Raw genomic sequence first — 20,967 nt, forward strand, 5'->3', positions numbered from 1 at the left:
ATCAGTTGAAAATTAATTTAAACGCAATTGAAAAATTGCTGAAAAATATTTATTTATTTACGAACGAAGTAGCTTTGCGAGATAAATCGTCCCCAGCAGAAAAGCTGCACAAAAAACGACGCGTGGTCTGATCTTGTCACCTTTTTGCCGTTTTTCCAAACGAAAATTTTATCTACCTTTTATCTTCTTTAACCAAGAAGTTACCGTCAGCCGGATAACATGGAAGCTACAGGGGTTTCCAAGAACTTGATCGGCTTGAGAGGCATCCACCCGTGCTCGTGCCTAGTTGACGTATTCGGTATCCGTCCTACCAGCTCATCGGAAACGTTTACTTTGTAGTGGTCCGAGAAAGGATGTTGCCACACCCCGAAAATTCACTCTACCGGAGGAACATTGACCACGCCAAAATTCCTATCACCACTGAAACCGCAGCCATAGAAGACCTGGACCTGGACGCAAATAACTTCCATCCGTCCACCCTTATAATCCTCACCCAGGAAAACAACACAGCCATTGAAACCGATTTTCTCATCCTACTAGAGGCAAGACACAACGCACCTTGACGGCAACAAGCCCCAACATGCCGACGCGGATCAGGGCGACAACAGCTGGCAACAGTGTAACCTCAATCCCCTGATCCTCCACCAGTTTCACTACCATCACCAGTTAAAACACCTAATGAATCACTGATTATTATATTATCCCCCTGCCTGGTCTTCTTTTGCCACACATTGAGAAGTTGGAGATTTGGCAATACAACTAAAGTTTTACTCAATTTTTTCCGCTTTGTTTGCATTACGGTGACAAGTGATCATCGTAGTAAACCATCAATCCGTTATCATAAAGACCAGCCATAAACAAAGATATTTTTATTTTGCCAATAAACATGCGTAAAAGTAGCTAATCCCTCACAATTTGCCTTTAAATTACTGGATAACATTTTAGTTTAAATGCAGAGGTACCTCCCCCCTTCTTTTTAAGAAATTTTTTTTTAGTTTATTTTTCAGCTCAGCAACGCTAGTTGAAATGGGAGGCAACGACAGTCAGCCTTCTATTATATGTCTGGGTATTTGGCAACTACTGCTGTTATTAGTAGCAGGAGTGGCATTCCCTCTGGCATTCCCTCCGGCATTCCATCCGGCATTCCCTCAGGCCGGTGAAAAACACAATAATCCTTCACGAGACCGTGAAAGATGAAAGTGTACCTAAGGAAGTTTAGGTGCTGCTTAAAAGGCTTCTTCATTGTTGCCGTTAGATTAAAGGACAGTTCAACACCTTCAATCGTTCACCCTTATTCATCGATAATATCTTCTCATGCTTTCCAATTGGTGCGTTCACCGCGCAACAGTGTTCCCTTCTCTCATGCAAAGACACATGGTAGTATTAATTTGGTTTGTGTGATCATTATTCGAATGCCTGGTATATGCGGTTAGATTGGCGCTGCGATCGCTTGAGGTGGCCCCACCTACTTAATATTTGCCTGGGCAGTTCAAACTCCTACATCACATTCTGGCGATCAAACTGCTATTCTGGCGCTCATATTTTTGTTTTGCTAAAGTAACTATATCTGTCTGTGAATTTTGAGGGTTTGCAGGGTTCAGTGAATTTCTCTCTAAAAATATCTCTCTTACATCATCCTCAGCTAGTACCAAGAACCTCCCATGATGAAAAAAATTGTGTGACACATGTCTTCGATATACCCAGCGGCTTTATATAAATTATTTGAACGGCGGCGGCTTATATAGCATTTGAATGTAATTAAAACATAGAATGAATAATAAACGACAAAAGAATACTGGAAATTGAATATTCAATTTCAAAAACTTTATTTTTTATTGGGATTTGCGGTGAAATAATATAGGCACTATTTTGCGGAGGAGCCTCGGCTTATATGCATTTTCCTTTTTAAAATACATATGGTGTTAACTCTTTACTTAAATGGTTCACAAAACCTTTTTTTCTTATGCTATTTTAATTAAAATTACAGCAGAACATGAAGTTTATTGTATTTAGTAGAGTTCATTTAACAATATACTCTTATTTATTACTTATATTGCTCTTTATGTGGTCATAACAAACTTTTTCAATTGCACAAATGTTTTACTATTTCCTACTACTATCCTTACATAATATACAGCTCTTACATATTCTGATTTTGCTCTAATAGTATTTTATTAATTATTTATTAAATACCATGAAATAACATGTCCAGTTACGGAGAAGGTGCAATACGTTAGTCCATAGGCATTTTTTTAGGTGGTATGATTGAAATCGGTCTCCTCTTTCACTTATTGTAGTGCTCGACCTCCATCTTATTAAAAGAGTTATTGTTTGTGTTTTTAATTATTTCTTTGGTTGCCCTTGTTAGTTTATTAACGTTAGCGATTAGTTTTTGCAACCCACACATTGTTTTCGTCGTTCGTGTGAAAAACAGCCGCCGTAATAATTTATTGAATAAAGAATGGTAAACCCCAAAATTTACATTATCTAACACTTTTACTTGATTTTATATATTTCTTTGAAACAGTCAAATGTTTTTGTGATACTTTAAAACGCACGAGTCTTACTTTCATGGAGGGATCTCCTAAAGCACTCCTTAGCATATCATCAACAATTTCTTGGATTGAATTATTGGATTATTGGCATGTTCCTCCACAATTTTCCAGCCTCTTGTGGCCTTCCTCAGTAATTCTCGACGGTATGATTGATGCGCTGGGGAGGCTAAGAGCCTTTTAGGAGGTTCCCAGGAAGGAGATTCGCCGTGTGTGTGGTTTAACAACTTCTACCCGAAAGAATATTCGTACTTCCTCTTTATCTCTTTCTGTCCGTTTATTCTTTACTCAAGCTGGGTAAATGAAGCTGCTAGGAGTTTAATGGCTTTTTATCATCATTTGTAATCATTTAAGTGCGCATCTAATCCATTTTCTAATACAGTGTCTGCTCCTTCCCCCATCTATCCCTACTATTCGAGTAACCTCACGTGCCATGATACCCCTTCCGGTGGTTGGATGTCTCCTTCTTCCTATCGGTCTTTTCTACACAGTCCTATCCTGGTGATCTTAAACACTGTAAATCTCCGTTTTTCAACATGTATCGAATCTCCGTTTTACGAATTGACCCATGTACTTTTTTCTCGTTCCATATACAAATAGCCTTAGTTATTTTTTTTACTTCATAATTTTGTTTTCTTGTCTTGCCAGATTTTTTAAAATAGCTTTAAAGCCCTTTTTTGAAGCATTAAAATTAATTGCGCCTAAAATATTTAATTTAAAATTATGTACTTTAGAAGGATAATAAATTACTATATGATAATCAGACTTGCCGTGATCGCGATCAAAAATTGATCGCCGATCCGATCTTTGATCAAAAAATTGATCTGCGATCCGATCTTTTGAAAAAGATCGGAGATCGGATCGGCGATCCCAAAAAATTGATCGCGATCCGATTTTTTTTAGCGATCGAACTTTTCGCCATCTAGCTGTAGATTTTGCAGTCGCATGGTTCTATTTCACTGTTATTTTTGCGAATGGCAATTGAGGGAAACTGTTTAGTGTTCACCCTCAATGGCCGCCAGTGACAGTTGACAATTGACTGTCGCTGTGACAGCCAATGCTACATTCGTGAAACAGTGTAAATTTTTAGCGTTAGATGTCGCACAAAAATGATCGGTAAAAATGATCGGCAAAATTGGTAGCCGGAGAAATAGGACCTGGATATATAGGACCCGGAGATTTAGGACCTACAAATAGGACCTGGAGAAATAGGACCTGGAGAAATAGGACCCAATCTTCAAACATTTTTTGAAGGGTCCTATTTCTCCCTATTGAGGGTCCTTTTTCTCCAGCCTTGAGGTCCTATTTCTCCATCTTAAAAAAATTAAATGTGTAATGGGCTTAATATTCCGATATGTTGAAAAAAAAAACCGAACGGCTTATATTGGTTTCTGCACTTCAAACACCGTTATCAATATGACGCCTTTTCACTGCATTATAACTTTTTTAAAACAATTTACATTCATAATATTTTTGCAGGATTATATGCTTTTTCTATTGCTTTTTAGAGCTCATTTAATAGAAAAGTAATTTTGTTTATACAGTATTTGGATTTTCGCATTTCACATTTTCTTACTGGTGTTTTCAGGCCTACCATCACCCGCCCTTTACTAGGGTCGCTATTCACTTTTTTTTTCTTCGTGCCTCAATGAGGATTCTTGGGAGGGCACATAAGTATCTCTTAATACACAGATAACTAAGAAAATTATTATATAAAAATAATTTAAGAAACGTTAATTTCATAATAAAACACTGTTTGCCCTTGCGCAAAATATTGTTTTTTACGATATATATGGCAACGGTTACTACAAGCAGACGACTGTTTCAAGCTCGAATCGTTGAATCGTTGAAGTTGCTTATTGTAAGCGGTGTTTGTTTGACAGGTAAGTGGCTAGTTTCAGTAAAATAAAAAATTTTCTATTACCTAGGTTTGGCAGTTTTGGTACATTTCAAATTCCTGTTGGCATTAGCACCACAGAAGAAAAAAATTTACTTGGAAGGAAAGGTATTTAAAGTGTAGACATAATTTTATTAGTTGCAGTTGGAAATTTGACACACATTACTAATCCGAAATGTTTCTTAGGTGGTTACTTTCAAGGAGAATCATGAAACTAGAGCATGATTTACCATGAACCATTTGGGAACCAACTTGTTAGCTGCCTTATAGCTATCATCCTTCTGGTAATCTAGATTTTCACAGATTTTTTGTTCGTGAAATTTATGTAATCATTTTTCTTATCGTTCAGATGAAATAACAGCATTACAGCTGTTAGTTACGTCAAGACATTAATCTCAAGATGCAAGTACTGAGCTTTAACGGATTTCAATTTACAGAAGCAAGACATCCAATTCTGTTGTTGAGGAGAAAACCAACTACACACCCAGCTATGAATGGACACATATGTGTAATTGAATCTAAATTAATTTTATTTTTATGGTTTAAAGGCTTTTCGTTCTAATCTTCCTGCTAGATAGTATCTGAGAGCCATTCTTTAATTATCATTTCACTTAGATGCATTTTCAACTAGTAACTACATTAATTTATTATCGTCTTAGGTAGCAAACCGAAATCGGTACCATCGCTGAGCAGTGCCCAAGAAAATGTCCAGGAGCACGTAACACTATTCCTTATTATTGATTTCCATGATATCAATATTGGATATGGATCACGGGATCTCATGTTGAAGGCGAGGGGGAGGAGAACACCCAATCCGTTAGAAAGCTGAAAAAAGAAATGACCGTCGAAGAAAGGCACTTAATCCGTGCCCAAAAGTATAGGATACATAAACATTTTTACGTTTTGCGTTTAATTATTTAGAGTTACTTGTGTGTGAAAAGGCTACAACTCATCGAATCGGACTTTTATAAGCATGCCAGCATTAATGAAACGGCGCGGACGCTAGATCTTGATCTCGATGTCGTTGTCGTTGATCAAATTTTCAACTTTTGGGTTCTTAAACGAAAGGTGTGTGCTCCCAAATTCATGTGTCTCTACTACAAGCAATCAATTTTCTTTTTTAAAATTTCCAGTCCAACCGAGACAGACCATTGCTACCGCCCAAAACCACTGAAACGGAAAGATTAAGTCAGCAACAACAGCAAGATATGGAACGTATGAAATTGTTTGTACAGCTACGACAAGACCTAGAGAGGGTATGAACATACTTCTCATTAACTTTATTATTTTGTCTCGTTAAATGCAGAGTTGTCAGTAAAAACTGTTCTTCGCTGTAGGTTCGAAATTTGTGTTACATGGTCAGCCGAAGAGAGAAATTATCACGATCGTATTTTCGATTGCGAGAACAAACCTTCCACAAGCAACAGCGATTTTGTCTCTGTCTGATCTACAAAAAACTATCACCCCAGCAGAACTGACGCCAATCATGGCTCCAATGTCTATGACCTTGTATATTTACGTGGGGAAACGATCCAAAAAGAAGGCTTTGAACAAGTCATTCAACTCATAGCAGGCGTACAGTCGAACATCCCCGCAATGAAAAAGGTTTGGCTTTTCCGTAATTATCGATGACAAGGAAACAGTTCTCAATCTGTGTGCGTTGAATCTATTTGGTTGCAGGATAAAAATGGAATCGTTGGTCGTCCCAATCATTTAAAGGAAGACAACCCATACAAACGCACGTACATGAATGGGGACGAAAGTCGTTGATTCCGCTCGCTATCTTCCATCAGTGCCGAATCGGCTGCCTCTGATACTGAAACAAACAGTAGATGGAAGAGACCGGTATTTCAAATCATCTTCCTGTTCGAGTTTCTACGCCGATCACAATTTCCCATTTTTTATTCTTTCCGTCCAGGTGAGAACACCTTCGCAAACATCAATTACCTCGGTCGACAGCGATTTCGATGTAGCCATTACACAGCTTGGTTCCAAAAAAGCCAGTTCGAAAACTAGTGATAGAGCTGGCAAGTTCATTTACACCGACAGTGAAGAAGAAGCGGGACCTTTTAGGCTTTTGATGTTACCTGCTAAATTTTTGTTTAATTGTTTGTATTTTGTAAAAATAAATGTAAATCAATTACCAAAAATTTATGGTTTTATTTTAATTTAAACAAATTTTCTTGCGTCCTTTGGCTGCCGCGATCCGGACATTCCGCGGATGTTCCAATACGTACGTTCACTGAACGTACGGATTTGCCATCCTGCAGACGTCCAACTAAGGACGTCCGTAGTACTCCCAAATAAGGACGTTACCAGGACTTCCAATTAATTACGTCCGTAGGACGTCCTCCAGTGGACGTCCCTAAAACCGGACATTAGGACATCCTGGTGACGTACATCTGCCGTCAGAATAGGACGTCCCGATCGGCCAGCCAGGACGTAGATGGGATGTCCCTGGGACGGACAAAGGCTAGTAGGGTATGTATGTGCTATAATCTTTTTGTTTAAGGAAGGCAAGCCAGCATATGCCATCCAATTTCAGGGGAAAAGCAGGACTCTGATAAAATGAAAACTCAACTTAAACGGAAGTTAGATAAGTTGGAGAAGAAGAAACTAAACAAACAAAGGAAAAATAACAGATGCCAAGGTAAACTTTGATTTCGACAAAAAAAAATAGACCTTCAACTAATTTTACTTTTCTGTATTTTAACAGATAAAAGAATACTAAGCGCAATAGGTTAAAAAAAATGTGGAATTGATTGCGAGCTTGATAAACCAATTAGGAAAGAGAATAAAATCAACATCACAAACGAGAAAGAAGTTGGTTGAACGCATCGAAGAACAAGAAAAGAGAAAGGAACAACAACAGAAAAGGGATAAATCAACATTAAGAAAACGAAAAATGAAAGGAAAGCATAAACTGAATAAACTAGCGAAAAAAAAACAAACTTATCGTATGAATTGCCGATATTGACATGGATGAGCTGCCTCGTGTTCCATTATTTACAAGCCGTGCCATGATAGTTTTGTATAACAATACACTGGCATGCCTTCCATGATCCGAGCGGAACTCATTATTTTCGTTCTTGCCACGTAGGTCTCTATTTATGGTTTTGCGGCATATATTTTTTTTATTAAAAAATGTGCTTGTCTTAAATAATATATATATAATTTTTTTATTATTTATCAGTGTATTAAGGAGTACTTAGGGGAAAGCATGCCCCTCGTCTCCGGGAATTCGCATGGAATAAGGATATCAGCCAGGGGGGAGGGCGATACTAGGACTGGAAACGCCACTAACGAAAGGTCAAGGGCAAAAAATCAAACACTGTGTAAAAATAAACATAACTTTTATACATGAGCTGTGTAAAGCAATAGATAATGCGTGTAATCGTGCAAAAAAAATACAAATATGAATTCAAACAAAGAAGTTATGATGGACTGATTACACGAGCAATTGATAACGTGGTTTGGAGTGCGGAAAACTACATAAGCCGTCCGGTTCTTCCTTTATAACAGCGGGCTTTAGGGCTATTTCCCAAGGAGAAATAGGACCATTACTTTGGAGAAATAGGACCCTTATGAGGGAGAAATAGGACCCTTCAAAATATGATTGATGATTGGGTCCTAATTCTCCGGGTCCTATTTCTCCAGGTCCTATTTTGGGGTCCTAAATCTCCGGGTCCTATTTCTCCAGGTCCTATTTCTCCGGCAATCGGCAAAATTTGATCGCCGATCCGATCAAACTCAAAAAGATCGGATCGGAGATCGAGATCGGAAAATTGATCGGCGCGGCAAGTCTGATGATAAGAAACTAGTCTAAATTTTAACCTTATCGTAATAGATTTAGGGGTGCCAGTAATCAAACAAATATAGGCTGATATTGGAAAAAGGAAGTAAAAACGAAAAGATTTTTCAAAGTCGCTGTTTATTTAAATTAGATTTCTTAAGACATTGAACAGATTGCCGGTGTTTTTCAATAACCTGGAAAAGATATTGACGTTGGTTTTCATTTGTTGTAAAATCTATAAAATCGACAACAAGCTTCACGCTTCGCTCAGCGCAATTTCGAGTTGGTTTGCGAACTTTTTCACCGTCTGGTAGTCGGTCATTAGTTCCCAATATTCAATCTGAAGATGCATCCAGTCTTGCTTATTTTCAAGTTTCCGTCGCTTGAAAACTAACCAAGAATTCGGGCCTATCAACGAAATCAAATTATCTAAGATTCCAATTTAGGAAATATTGGTTGTGATATCGAAAATTCAGCTGGCCGTAATATTGTATAGTTTTTTCGCCATTAAACTACGTAAACATTTTGGAAGATCTTCGTTGATATAGAGAGCACAACTAATTCTTCGGTAAGATACCTAATGATACGTACTTTAGTCAAAACCATTTTAGAGTCGAGCTCAAAAATAATAATAATTCTTACCATAGATGCCTTTCAATAGAATTTCTCACAGCATCGGCAACCTCAGGGTCTTAATCACGATACCAGCCCATCTTGCCATAAAAATGGAAATAGTCTGTAGTAGCAAACACAGCAATGCGAGAGCGAAGATAAAAGGTAGAATAAAAGAGTCCAATAAACGTTTCCAGTCGGTGAACTGATCTTCGATCCTCAGCGTCCATTGGAATTCTGTTTGACAGCAATTCCATCTTGAGAAGATAGATTGATTTGCTCATAAAGCGCGCATGATGAAAGGCACCGGGTTTTTTAAAAGAAAATTTCTTATTTCCTGGCAGTTGTCCACCCAACCAGATTAAACTTAATTCGGCCAATTCTTTATAGTCCGCTCTCGGAAAAGTTCCTTTTGCACTGACAAATTCTAACTAGGCTTTGCTGGCCTTTGCTTGCATCCAAAGTTCAGAAGTTTCGTCACTTGGCCATGCAAATACTTCTATAAATCGGAATATATTGAGCAATCCTATTCAAAATTAATAATATTAAGCAACAAATTCTTACCGAGATCGCTTGTGTCATGATAAACGTCACCCCATAAGGTATTGAACCACTTAAATAAAATATCTTCAGGACCTGTCCGATCTCCAAATAGCGATTTAAATGCATGTTTTATTTGAAGTTCCATCATATGATGACGACAAGCCAACCACAGCAATCTCTGCTTGAGTTCTTGCTGAATTAGAATTGCACAACCAGCACGGACACCAGTGTTGCTAGCGGTTGTATCAAAGCAAAATCCAACTAGAGAATCTTTAACTTGCCACTCTTCACTCATAGCAATAGCAGCTTGCATTTGAGAAACTCCAGTTGAATTTTCCATTGTTGGGATTCCATTAAGCTTAGGACTAGTCACGCATAAACTTATGTTTAAAGTTAAAGAAAAACCATGACAAGTTATGTTTACCCATTTGATGAACCACTTACGAGTAGCACTACTCTTTCTTTTTTCTTTCCCGGTAAGAATTCGATAAGTTTTAAATCCCAGTGTAAAATCGGGAACCTGGGTTTGCCATTTTCCATCCAATCTGCAATAATCTGCTTTGCGTTACGTTCTCGTGCTGAATTTCTATGCCGCCAAACTGATGCCACAGATAATGGAAAGTCGTCAACTGAACCACCATTTGTACAGATTATGCTTGATTGCACTAGAAGCTGCTTTCGAACAGACAATCCACAGCGGTCAGACACTGGAGTAGAAACTCTTTATAGATTATTTGACTGAATTTCAATGGGGATAGTTGGTGACTTTTTTTTCTTTTTTTTGTCCGGCGTATTGAATATGTCTTCGACTTCGTCAGTCGGGTCTGAAATTTCACCTTCGCTATATTCCACTAATGATTGCGAATGTCTTCATCATTTAAATTTGCATTCGACCTCTTTTTATTTAGTTGGAGCCTCAATTCTTTCCTGGTTTCGAAATCAACGTCTGTCTCATAAGTCCCCACCTTTGATTACTAATTTTCTCTCATTATTTTTATCAACTAGAAAAGCCCAATCTTTTTTCCGGTTACGATTACGTGACCGGTCTGTTGCTTGTAACAATCAGAAACCGAAATATCAAAGAGCGAATCAAGTTCTTTTTAAAAAGTTTCAACTCTCTGTAGCATGCTTGTTTTTATCTGTTTACTAAAATTAGTCTTAAGGTTAATCTTCTTTAAACAACGATACCTTTTGAAGTAAGAGACAAGCTGATTTAAAAGTTGCAAATCTTTTTTAATGGGTAAGATAGTTTTTCCTCAAACTTCTTTTACTTCTTCTAGAACCATTTTAGAAAAATTTCTCACAGTTTCGTTCTGGTTTCACGATATAAGCCGACGCTCTTACGCAATATGAAGGCTCATCGTTCCTACTGGAGCAAAGTAAATGAAATAGGACTATTTCTAAGGAGAAATAGGACTAATGCCGAGGAGAAACAGGACTGATGCCATGGAGAAATAGGACTGCCCTAAAAGTTTTTAAAAGTCAGTCCTATTTCTCCCAGTCCTATTTCTCCGGTAGAAATAGGACGGGAAATTTTCAGTCCTATTTTTCCAGCCCTATTTCACCGCCAATCACTACTAGAATTATATATAGCTAGAAAAAAGAAAACATCTAGTTTTCATTGTTCATCAGAAATGTGATAGCATCAGAATATTGCTAACAAAAACTAATGCCAAACAGAACTTTTCAATAACTTCGAGTACTTAGTGCGCAGGAAAATAGTCCATAATGATGATGTAGCAAACTGAGGGCAGATTCAAAAAGAACCCGCTCACGCTCCGGTCCGTTAAATAACACACATATCCGTCAATTTCTTTACATCCATGAATTTCACCAATTACTGATTATAAAAACCCACCCCATAATATCCGCAAAACAGTCAACATTATTAACTGCCAAAATAGATTTCACCAAACTTAGATTCAACCAAGATCAGCTGATTGTTCTTCATCAACAACTATTCCTTGGTTGTCCTCTATAACGCCATAGAATCCTGCTAGATTACAGTAAAATATTAACTATTAGTCGCAACAATGTCATTCATGGAACTTATTTTGTTATGTTGATATATTTCTTTTGCTACATCATCATCATTTTCCTCTCGAAAAGGGATTGCATTGCTATTGACATACCTGCTTGAATCAACTGGAAAGTTAAGAAATAAAAATTATTTCACTAACTAGTGTACGTACATGCCACTAATAATACCAATCATGAAAGGGTTATTATAATAGAGTTGTTGGAAGGTGATTCCCAGTCACCATTTGAATTGCCTAGGAGACATGAATGATTGGTCAATCAGTTTAAAACTATAGCAACAGAGAAAACTTTGTTTATTTTAATGCGTCAGACTAATTCAATCTGGCCGGGAAATTTTTCTCAAGGTTCTCTAGTTCAAAATCACAAGTAAAAATAAATAACAACGTTTTAACGTCGTGCAGAGTTGTATAGCGACTACTACGAAGAGATTTCAGGCGAGTTTAACTCTTTCTCAGCCATTTGAATACCATTCTTTCAAGTAACACTTTGTCTTCCTCCCTTGTTTGTTTCGTTAAATGACGACAACATGAACTATTGTTTTAGTTGGTCGCCGTGATGTCTTTTCAGTAAACAACCACTTTTCTCTCACATCCATTCTGTTTATTTTCGGAAATATTTTTCCTTGCCTTTTGAAGCAATGGAATTTTGGCTGAATTTCTTTGCAAAGTAGTGGTCTGCAGGGTCGATCAGAATATTTTCATTAATTACCAGATGTATTATCGATATTAAAGAATGATCTTTAACCAAGAAGTTTTGCTAATGTGCAAAGGTTTTGTAACAATCATTATCTTTGTTGCAGTTGCCAAATTTGTGTAAAAAAATTGCATCAATAAAATGAAATGGCAAGTATCTTCCAATTGTTTGCATTATTCTTTGTAGAGACGTCTGCTATGTGCCTGTTGGATGCTGTCATAAAATGAAATGCTCTTGTCTGCTGTTAGTATGTTGGCAAATGTCAAATTAAGTTGGTAAATGTACGCCAAACTAAGGGGTTTTCGCGGTTTTGCTTTGATTTTCAGAAAACCCTTCTGGTTGAACGTTTGGCTCTGCCACCACTGAATTGTGCTAAAGAAAAATTTTTTCAAGAGTGAATAAAATAGAAGAAAGCGGTAGTAATTTTTTTCTTTTATCCTAGTGTTCATTTTTAATGCATTTACAGCTTTATTCCGTCATTGTAATCAGTCTTAACTTTTTGGTACGGAAAACATTAATTTTGTGGCTTATCGTTTTGTAAGAAACCCTATCACCCACCGGAACTAAAACCTATATCTGGACCAATTTTCCAGAATCCATATAAATGCTTAAAATAATATGTTATGCCATTTGTTCTATTTTCTCATTTTGATATTTTAAGATTTAAGTATTATTTTGACTCTTCAATGCCGATGAACGAAATTTAATTTTATATTTCCGAGGAGACATTTGTTATGAGAAGCATATTTCGGGGAGAGGGGGGGGGGATTTTTATTATATTATTAGTTTTATTCATTTATATAATTCATTGTTTTAATCTATGTTCAATGGATGGACTTGACGCGATACACAACAAATTGATAATGCTGAGTGATATTTCAAAGCCAATAAAAAACGCTAATCTGCTGATTGATATGCATACATGACAGTTTGGTTCCATACAGATAAGATATTACTTTGAGTTCAAAATGTTTATGCTACATAATTTTGTTTGTTTGGAGCTCGTGGTTTGAAGAAAAAAATGTTCAAAGTTGTTGTTCGAGTAATTATATTGCAATACGCGTTTGGTAAACCAAATTCATTCAGTTTTCTACAGAAGCTGTGGAAATAACTGTTGTGTTGTTATTTTTTCATCATTTTAGCTTTTCCGCCAACACGGAATGATTTAAAATTGAGTCGAAGCATTGCCAATCCACTAATTGTTGGTGGGGAAGAGGCAATACCAAACGAATTTCCGTTTATGGTATCTATGCAATCACGAGCAATAGGCGGTTCTTACAGCCACCGTTGTGGTGGGGCAGTTATTAATGACCGATGGATCGTTAGTGCATCCCATTGCACAGAGAAGTAAAATAATCTAAATCAGTTCCTGATCTGTGAATGGGAACACTTAGTTAAAACAACAACTTTATTTAGTGCCTTAGTCAGCGCAACTAGAATAGTTGCCGGTGAGCATAGCTTCACAACAACCAGCGGCTACGAACAATTTTCCGATGTCGAGTTGTTCATTATGCACCCGGATTACGATACCGTTACGCTGGAAAATGATATCGTCTTAATCAAGGTAACCTAAGTTTTTCACCTTGCTGAAATATGTTCAGACAATAAAAAATGCAACATTTTATGTTAACAAGCTGCTATCTCCACTTGATTTTACTTCGGGCAAAATTGGTCCTATTTCTCTACCTGCTACGGGACAAGAGACCGCAGCTGGAACGAATGTCACAGTCACAGGATGGGGAAATCTCGAAGTAAGTAACTGGGCATAGTAACTGCAATCATTATTAGAAGTATTCGCCATTAGCCGAATGTGACTTTTTGGATTCTTGGTTTTTTGTAAGTTCAACAACCCCGATCGACCAGACGTACTGAATAAAGTCAGCATCCCTACAGTGACAGACATGGAGTGCCGGCGTTCTTACGGTCCGGTTGATATGTTTGATTCTTTCATATGTGCTGGCGTCCCAGAAGGTTGTGATATTTGATAATGAAACCTGGAAGTAGATTTATAACTAATTATGTTGCTTATTTTAAAGGTGGATTGGATTCGTGCAACGGAGATTCTGGCGGACCCCTTTTTACCAGTCAGCCTGAGCAGCTAATCGGAATCGTATCATGGGGGAAAGATTGCGGTAAAGATAATTCCAGAGCATTTCAGAGTGTAAAACGACATTTTTGAACTTTGGCCATGTTCTAATTGTTTCGTCGTTCATAATCTATAGCTTTGCCTGGTTACTATGGTGTCTACACAGAAGTATCTTACTTCTCCGACTGGATCGCCACCACCGTTGCTAACAATTAAACTTTTACAAGCATAACTGAACTTTTGTAGTCCTTTCACGCACTTTCATTAAAGGGAATAAACAGTTGTAGGGCATATTAGAATCCTTAAATCAGTGTTGCCTTATGATGCGTCATCGTTTTAAAAGTAATATATCGGTAACACATTGGAAGGATCCGCCTACCCAAAAATATTTTAAACCAAAGTTATTCATTCGATCGAATTCATTAAAATCGAACATGCTGCATTTACTGTCCTTACCGTCATAGGCTTCTTTTGACCCTAATTTCGTTGTTTTGATTTTTTCACTTTTTAATCTTAACGGTCAATTCACTTTTCCCTCGCCTTTCCTTTAAAGTTTTGTACATACTGACAGATAACCTCCACGCGATAGAGTCGGCCAGGGTCAAGCAGTAAGAGTCGGGGAAGTCAGAATCAGCATGACAGTCGGCTGGAAGTCTTCTCACAGTCTAATTCGGCTCTTCTCTCAGTCTCATGCCTTTTTCCCTTTTTGTCGTTGCCTTGGTATAAAGTTTAAATAAACTCCGATCCTAAACCCGAAATATGAACACCCGCTATTGTTTGATCTGGTGGTAATGAACACTAACCCATCGACCGTACCCTTGGAAGTTCATCAAATCCTCCAGAAAAGAAACAAAACTGTCGTGGAAGGTAAAACAAATCAAGAAAAGAAAAAATATGCGATAAAAATGTTCCAAATAAAAAAAAGGTTTTTTCGACTGCAATCTTCGCAAACCAAGTTACACTTGGCATACTTGTAGGAATAAGAAAATTTTTACCAATGGGAAAACATGTCTTTATGGATAAAATTGTTACAAATGATATCAGTGGCGGACGATCAAGCGACCGTATGGTACGAATAACGCTAGGGGACGACCAAAGCGCTTCAAATGATATACAAAAAAAAAGTGACGTATATTATATTTATATTATCGCCCCCGGAATCCAGATGGCACTATTAATGAGGCTATTGCCACGACAGCAATAGTTGAGCTATGTGGCTGAATTGGTTAAATGGTGTTGAATTGTGTGATTTCCTATTGAAACTTCAGTAGGAAATCGAATCTTTTGGAATGTTCTTTTTTTGCTTTACATAATGTTTTCCATCTCCGTGTGCTTCCCTCCATCTTCGAACAGCTCCAAAAACGGGAGGCCGTCCGAGGATGGATATTTTCTTCTTATCGCAAACACCGGAAAGATACTGGAATTGAGCCGGAAAGCATGGGTATAAAAGATATGCTACTTACCGAGAAAGCTGAATTGTTGGCGACAGTATGATGATCAGTGAAGACGTGGAGGTTGAGGAATCCTTGCTCCACGGTACTCCATCCATCACTCTAACATCACCCCGAACTAATCCATTACCTAATGAGGTACTTATATTGCATAATCACATTCGTTAAGAAATTAATGTATCTTTTTTACCGAGAAATAGGAATTATAATCAGGGGTTTGCTCATCCAGACGGGACAGGAGTAAACAGTTGATGCTTTTTCGCGATAAGGTAGAAACGCTACATCAACAGAGCCATGAAAATCCTTAAAGAACGAACACCCAGAGATCAGTGGATTATTCTGGTGCACCATAGGCGGTACACTGGAATTTTCCCAGACCATTGGATGGCAACGAATGCAAATCGTGCACGATGGATCAGACCAATGGGTGTTGGAAATGTATTCTGCAAACAGACCACGTCATGTTGTACGACAGTATGACGGAAAGTAAATGGCGGTCTAGGCACATTTGGAGCTGCATGTCATCTTTTCAACACCTCACAAAGAGATGAACTATATTGTAAATCTTGCCAGCGGCAAAGAATTAGCTTTGACTGCGGCGTGTTTGTCATTGCCTTGTCTACCAGTTTGTTGAACAGGCAAGATTCTGCAACACTTCTGTACGACCACAATCTACTGCGTACTCACCTTGATGCCTGTATGAAGTCTGAGAAACTATCCGCATTTCCACTACATTTTGTAGGGCAATACGAAAATGCTATTACCTCCCGAATTCTGGAGGGCAATAGACTAAATTTTTCTTTTATCCTTTCCCTCCCGCAACAAAGTCAGTTTAAACGAAAGAAGATATCCTAGTTGCCAACTACACGTATTTTTATTTAAATTGTAACAGCTGAAGTTTTATTGAGGTTATAACCTCACTTCTTCCGTTATTGACTTTTCTGCTTGTGAAAAGCTTTATTCTAGGTTTTGGCACGTTTCTTACAGAAGCAGCTGAATTTGTACCGGGCTCGAGGGCGTCTGCATTTCTTCGACGGAACACACTACACTGAGCTTTGCGCTCTTAGATATCCATGTCACTAGGGGTTTCACTTAGTCCGCCTAGGTTTAGATATTTGTTCTCCTGATTGAAAAAATGGCAAAACATCACTAAGATCTTTACCAAAATGGGGGCATTTGCTTGTTCCACTGTATTTCTATTATGGGAATGCTTGATAGTTAAATAATATATTTAGTAGGTTTTCTCTTTTTCCCTTCAATTAACGGCGTAACCAAAAATTAAAGGCAAAGAGGTCAAAGTAATATAATGTATAACAAACTTTTTACGTTGAGTCTTGTAAAAAAGAATTGGGGGGCTTTTCTTCGTTACGTTACGTGTTCTTCAATCGACGATTTCCTTGTAAATCATCGCTACTGAAAAAAACTATTAGCCACCATAGCACAAAAAGAATACCCCTTGCGATAAACAATAACTTTCACGAACGAACGAGAAAATTTATGCCTTGGAAAATTCAAGGAATGGTAATTTACACATATGAACATTCAAATAAAGGGGGAAAGTCTTATTGCGAAAGCAAAATGTTATCAAAAGGTTGGCGTTTGACAAAGAACATGTTAATTGGACTAATGATCAGTGGTTTAGAGTTCTTTTTTCAGGCGAAAGCAAATTTTCAATATTTGGTAACAAAACGCTGTTTATTCGTCCGACGGTTTGAAGGTGACAGCTTTAAAAAATACTCCTTACAACCTACAGTACAACATGGCGAGTAATGTAATGGTATGGGGTGCGATATCAGTCAATGTGATGATTCCTCTGAAGAAAATCGAAGGTATTTTGGACACGAAGGTACAGTAACTTATTGTTATTCACGTCCGTCAATAAACCATTAATTAGTTTTTTATCAGGTTTATCACCTAATATTTATTCGTCACGCCCCGCCTGGGGAAAGCCGCCATTTGGAACGGGGTGTATCTTTAACACTTCGTTTATCAGATTAACGAAACTACCCTACAAATATTCAGCATTTTTTATTTTATTAAACAAAAAACTTATTGGTAGAATCTTAGTATAGGTTGTTAAATAACGGCATTGAAACATCCCATCTGCCATCTTAGCCTTTGGGACTTTTTAAAATGTAGTTTTTACATTTGATCGAAGTTGAGGATTTAAAAACCCGAGAGCAACTAGCGAAATTTGAAGATGTAAGAACCACCCCATGACAACGATTCTCGTATCGCAAACGAAATGATGTCATAGTACACAATGAAACGAATTGTATTGACGGTTTTTAGTCGGCATTAAAAATCCTGCAAATTCACTGATCCAAATCACAAAGTAAAAAAAAGTCCTAATCAAAAGAAAAGTGTAAATCTCGGGAACTGGGGTCAGCAACATTTCTTATCGTGCCCAAACGACGGCAACCACTAGTTCACACGTCGATAGGCAAATGCCCTATTGTCGTGTAGGCCTACCAGATATCCAAGTGTCGAGGAACCTGCAACCAAAAGTCGGAAACTCTGCAGGCCTTTTGGTAACTCGCCCAAAAGAGTACATGTCCTTAGTGAAGGGGCTAGAGTTTGAAGAGAGGACCAATTGTACGAAACTCGGGGGAGCGACATCTGCTAAAGGAGACAATCGTCGCCATAACAGCTGAAGTTGAAAAATCCTCAAATGAATTTCGACGCTAGGACAAGTCTCAGACTTGCCGCCCCGATAAATTTTTTTATCGTGATCGGCGATCCAATTATTTACGATTGGTCGGATCGTCGATCGTATTTTACCGATCATTTTTCCGATCATTTTTAGAAGCCATCTAATGTTAAAAAATTCACACTATAATGTACTTAGTATATCAAAAATAAGAGTGAGTACTAAACAGTATCTGTCAATTCTCGTTCGTCAGCAAAGCTAGTAAAATACTTACATGCGACAACTAATCGACCGCTAGATGGCGAAAAGATTAATCGCTAAAAATGATGGGATCGCGATCAATTTTTTTATTGCCCATCCGATCTCGGATCAATCTCAAATAATCGGATCAGCGATCAATTTTTTTTATCGCGATCGCGGCAAGTCTGACAAGTCTACATTGAATTCAACGGAAAAAATCGGAAAAAATAGGACTAGTGGTCAAATAACACCCTCATAAAGCCTAGCTGTATTAAAAAGTGAAATAAAATTCGACGGGAAGACTAGCTTAATTGAACACGTAATGAATTTGACACAACATTTTACCTTTTCAAAATCCTTACGTATTTGTATTTTATTTATATTACACCAAATTTTTTCTGTCGCCAAAGTTGTAATGCACACCAGAGAAGAGTTCAACCAAAATTTGCAAAGGTGCTTGTAGGCAATGTTTTTACCTTTTGTAAAAACTGTTCCCATTCTAGGTCATTGAACTGCGCTGCCTATATTCGATTTTTTTGTTAATGGAAATTATTTCAAAACAGTGTATAAGAAATGGATAGCTTGCATCAATGGTCTAACGATAACGGCGTCCTCTAACGAGTTAGACCATACTTAATTGTTCCATACTGACGCGGTGGCTACTACCGGATTTCAGAACTCCCATCTGAAATAACCATCGTTGCGGCAGTATAATGATTTAATTCTTGTATCGGATTGGCTATTGATAGTTTAAAATATTAGCCCTTATGTCGGAATAATACACAAAAATTTTTAAAAGGCAAATTCTAGTGTAGAATTTATTATGTGTTCAAATTTAGTTAGTCGTTATGTTGATTATTTTGTCCTTGGTCCTCCTTGTTCTTTTCTCTACCACTGTATCGATCAGCTGAGATCGGGCCGTCCAACCATTCCGCTCCGAAAACGGCTGTTCAGGTACGATCGAGACGTCTGATTGAACTGAAAGATCCTGGGGTTTCTTTTCATATATCGATTATACTGGTATTCGGAATCGATTGCTTGTGACCGGGCTGAGCACTGTAATTATACAACCAGATTATAAATTGGATTGTGGTCCTTAACCCGACTTACTCGCCCCGAAAATCCAAATGACCGGCTCGATCAGTAAAAAATCGACCCAATTAGTTTGGGGACGAGCTTAAACTGAACAAGGTGTTACATTTGTTCCTAAAGTATAGAAGTCTTTCCCAAGATCAGAAGAAATGTTTTTGGAAAAAATATCATGAATTCATCAAGAAATGAAACCCAAATCATGAACAACTATTTTCAATTATTCATTTAGCGTTTTGTAGGTGAAACAGAAAATGCCATCTAGGTCTGAGACAAAATGACCAAGCGACGATTCAAAAAAGGCAAAAAAAGAATCTTTTTCAATTGTTCGATGTTCCACATGCCCCTACCTCTCCTGCATGCATCATGACATTATTTATTACTCTTTTACTTCATAATGTGCATCATCCATTCCTACAGCACCAATCGTGCCAAGAAATCGTGTTATTTTTCAGCTACCGACCCATCAGTTCGCCATTATAAATTAACTGAAAAGCGAATATCGATATGTAATAATTCAAATAAAATTAAGGAATTATGTAATGTTGTGATGGAGTATGAGAAAATGCTTGCCTCATTTAAATTTTTACCAAGGTCATGTTCTAGGACGATACGCAGCAGCAAAATATTTCTTTGTAAATCCACGGAACGTTCTGATATCACTTGTTTTTAAGGCCGAGGGCACTAGGGCATAAGGGCATTTTTTCGGTTATCAGTGGATAGCGCATCCTATATACAGCAATAGCTTAAGCGAATATGAACCCGCAAGGACACTGCGCACTTTCTGTTCGTATAGCCATGAATGAAACGTTTAAGAAATGGAAACAAATTTTTCTTTATTTCTTTGTTGTTATCGTTGTTTTCTTGTCTTGCCTTGTTTTGTTTTGTTTTGTTTCTCGGGATTTTCTGCTTAGGATTCCGTGCCTTCAGTCATTAATTGTAACTTCACACAGCTACTTAATATACCTAACCTGATTTATTTTTATCCACATTTTCTCTATTATGATCCTTTTTGGAAAACTTCAAGAACCAAATAGAATTTTTTGCGCGTAGATTGCAAAAAACTCATTTTCTTTCAATATCGCCTTAGCGCTCAAAGGTTAAGATTTCCTTGCCTTTTACGTTTCCTGTAAAATCAGGTTGTAACAAAAAGATTCCGGAAAAGGCCTTCCAGCAACAGAGCGACTAGCGATAACCAGTATCTGCAGTAGTCGACAATTATGCTAAACTGCTACTACTTTTCTGTGTACACACATCACGCATCGCCACGACAAATTATCCCTTCTATATGTGTTAGTCCCCTGACAATACCACACAAAAT

The 20,967-nt window shown here is 37.6% G+C and overlaps 1 protein-coding gene and 1 long non-coding RNA gene across 4 annotated transcripts; both read left to right on the plus strand.

The window, feature by feature from the left end:
- Positions 1-4,402: 4,402 nt before the first annotated feature.
- Positions 4,403-6,599, plus strand: LOC130687525 (uncharacterized). 2 transcript variants are annotated; one of them, XR_009000162.2, is made up of 9 exons: positions 4,403-4,557; positions 4,636-4,733; positions 4,799-4,957; positions 5,109-5,324; positions 5,391-5,517; positions 5,583-5,705; positions 5,787-6,054; positions 6,130-6,294; positions 6,368-6,599. It is a non-coding gene; the product is annotated as an uncharacterized LOC130687525 (long non-coding RNA). The 2 variants fall into 2 exon arrangements; XR_009420810.1 differs by having other exon boundaries at positions 5,113-5,324.
- A 6,536-nt stretch (positions 6,600-13,135) lies between these two features.
- Positions 13,136-16,329, plus strand: LOC130687495 (trypsin-1-like). Of its 2 annotated transcripts, XM_059494898.1 has the most exons (8): positions 13,136-13,197; positions 13,273-13,477; positions 13,547-13,694; positions 13,765-13,881; positions 13,972-14,101; positions 14,167-14,262; positions 14,353-14,462; positions 16,320-16,329. In XM_059494898.1, exons 1-7 carry the CDS (start codon positions 13,152-13,154, stop codon positions 14,430-14,432), a joined length of 822 nt encoding a protein of 273 aa, XP_059350881.1. In that variant the 5' UTR covers positions 13,136-13,151; the 3' UTR covers positions 14,433-14,462; positions 16,320-16,329. The 2 variants fall into 2 exon arrangements, with proteins under 2 accessions (XP_059350881.1, XP_057366653.1); XM_057510670.1 differs by lacking the exon at positions 16,320-16,329 and having other exon boundaries at positions 14,353-14,523.
- Positions 16,330-20,967: the final 4,638 nt, after the last annotated feature.

Source organism: Daphnia carinata, chromosome 4 (genome assembly GCF_022539665.2).
Source record: "Daphnia carinata strain CSIRO-1 chromosome 4, CSIRO_AGI_Dcar_HiC_V3, whole genome shotgun sequence".
In the NCBI taxonomy this organism is placed as follows: Eukaryota; Metazoa; Arthropoda; class Branchiopoda; order Diplostraca; family Daphniidae; genus Daphnia; species Daphnia carinata.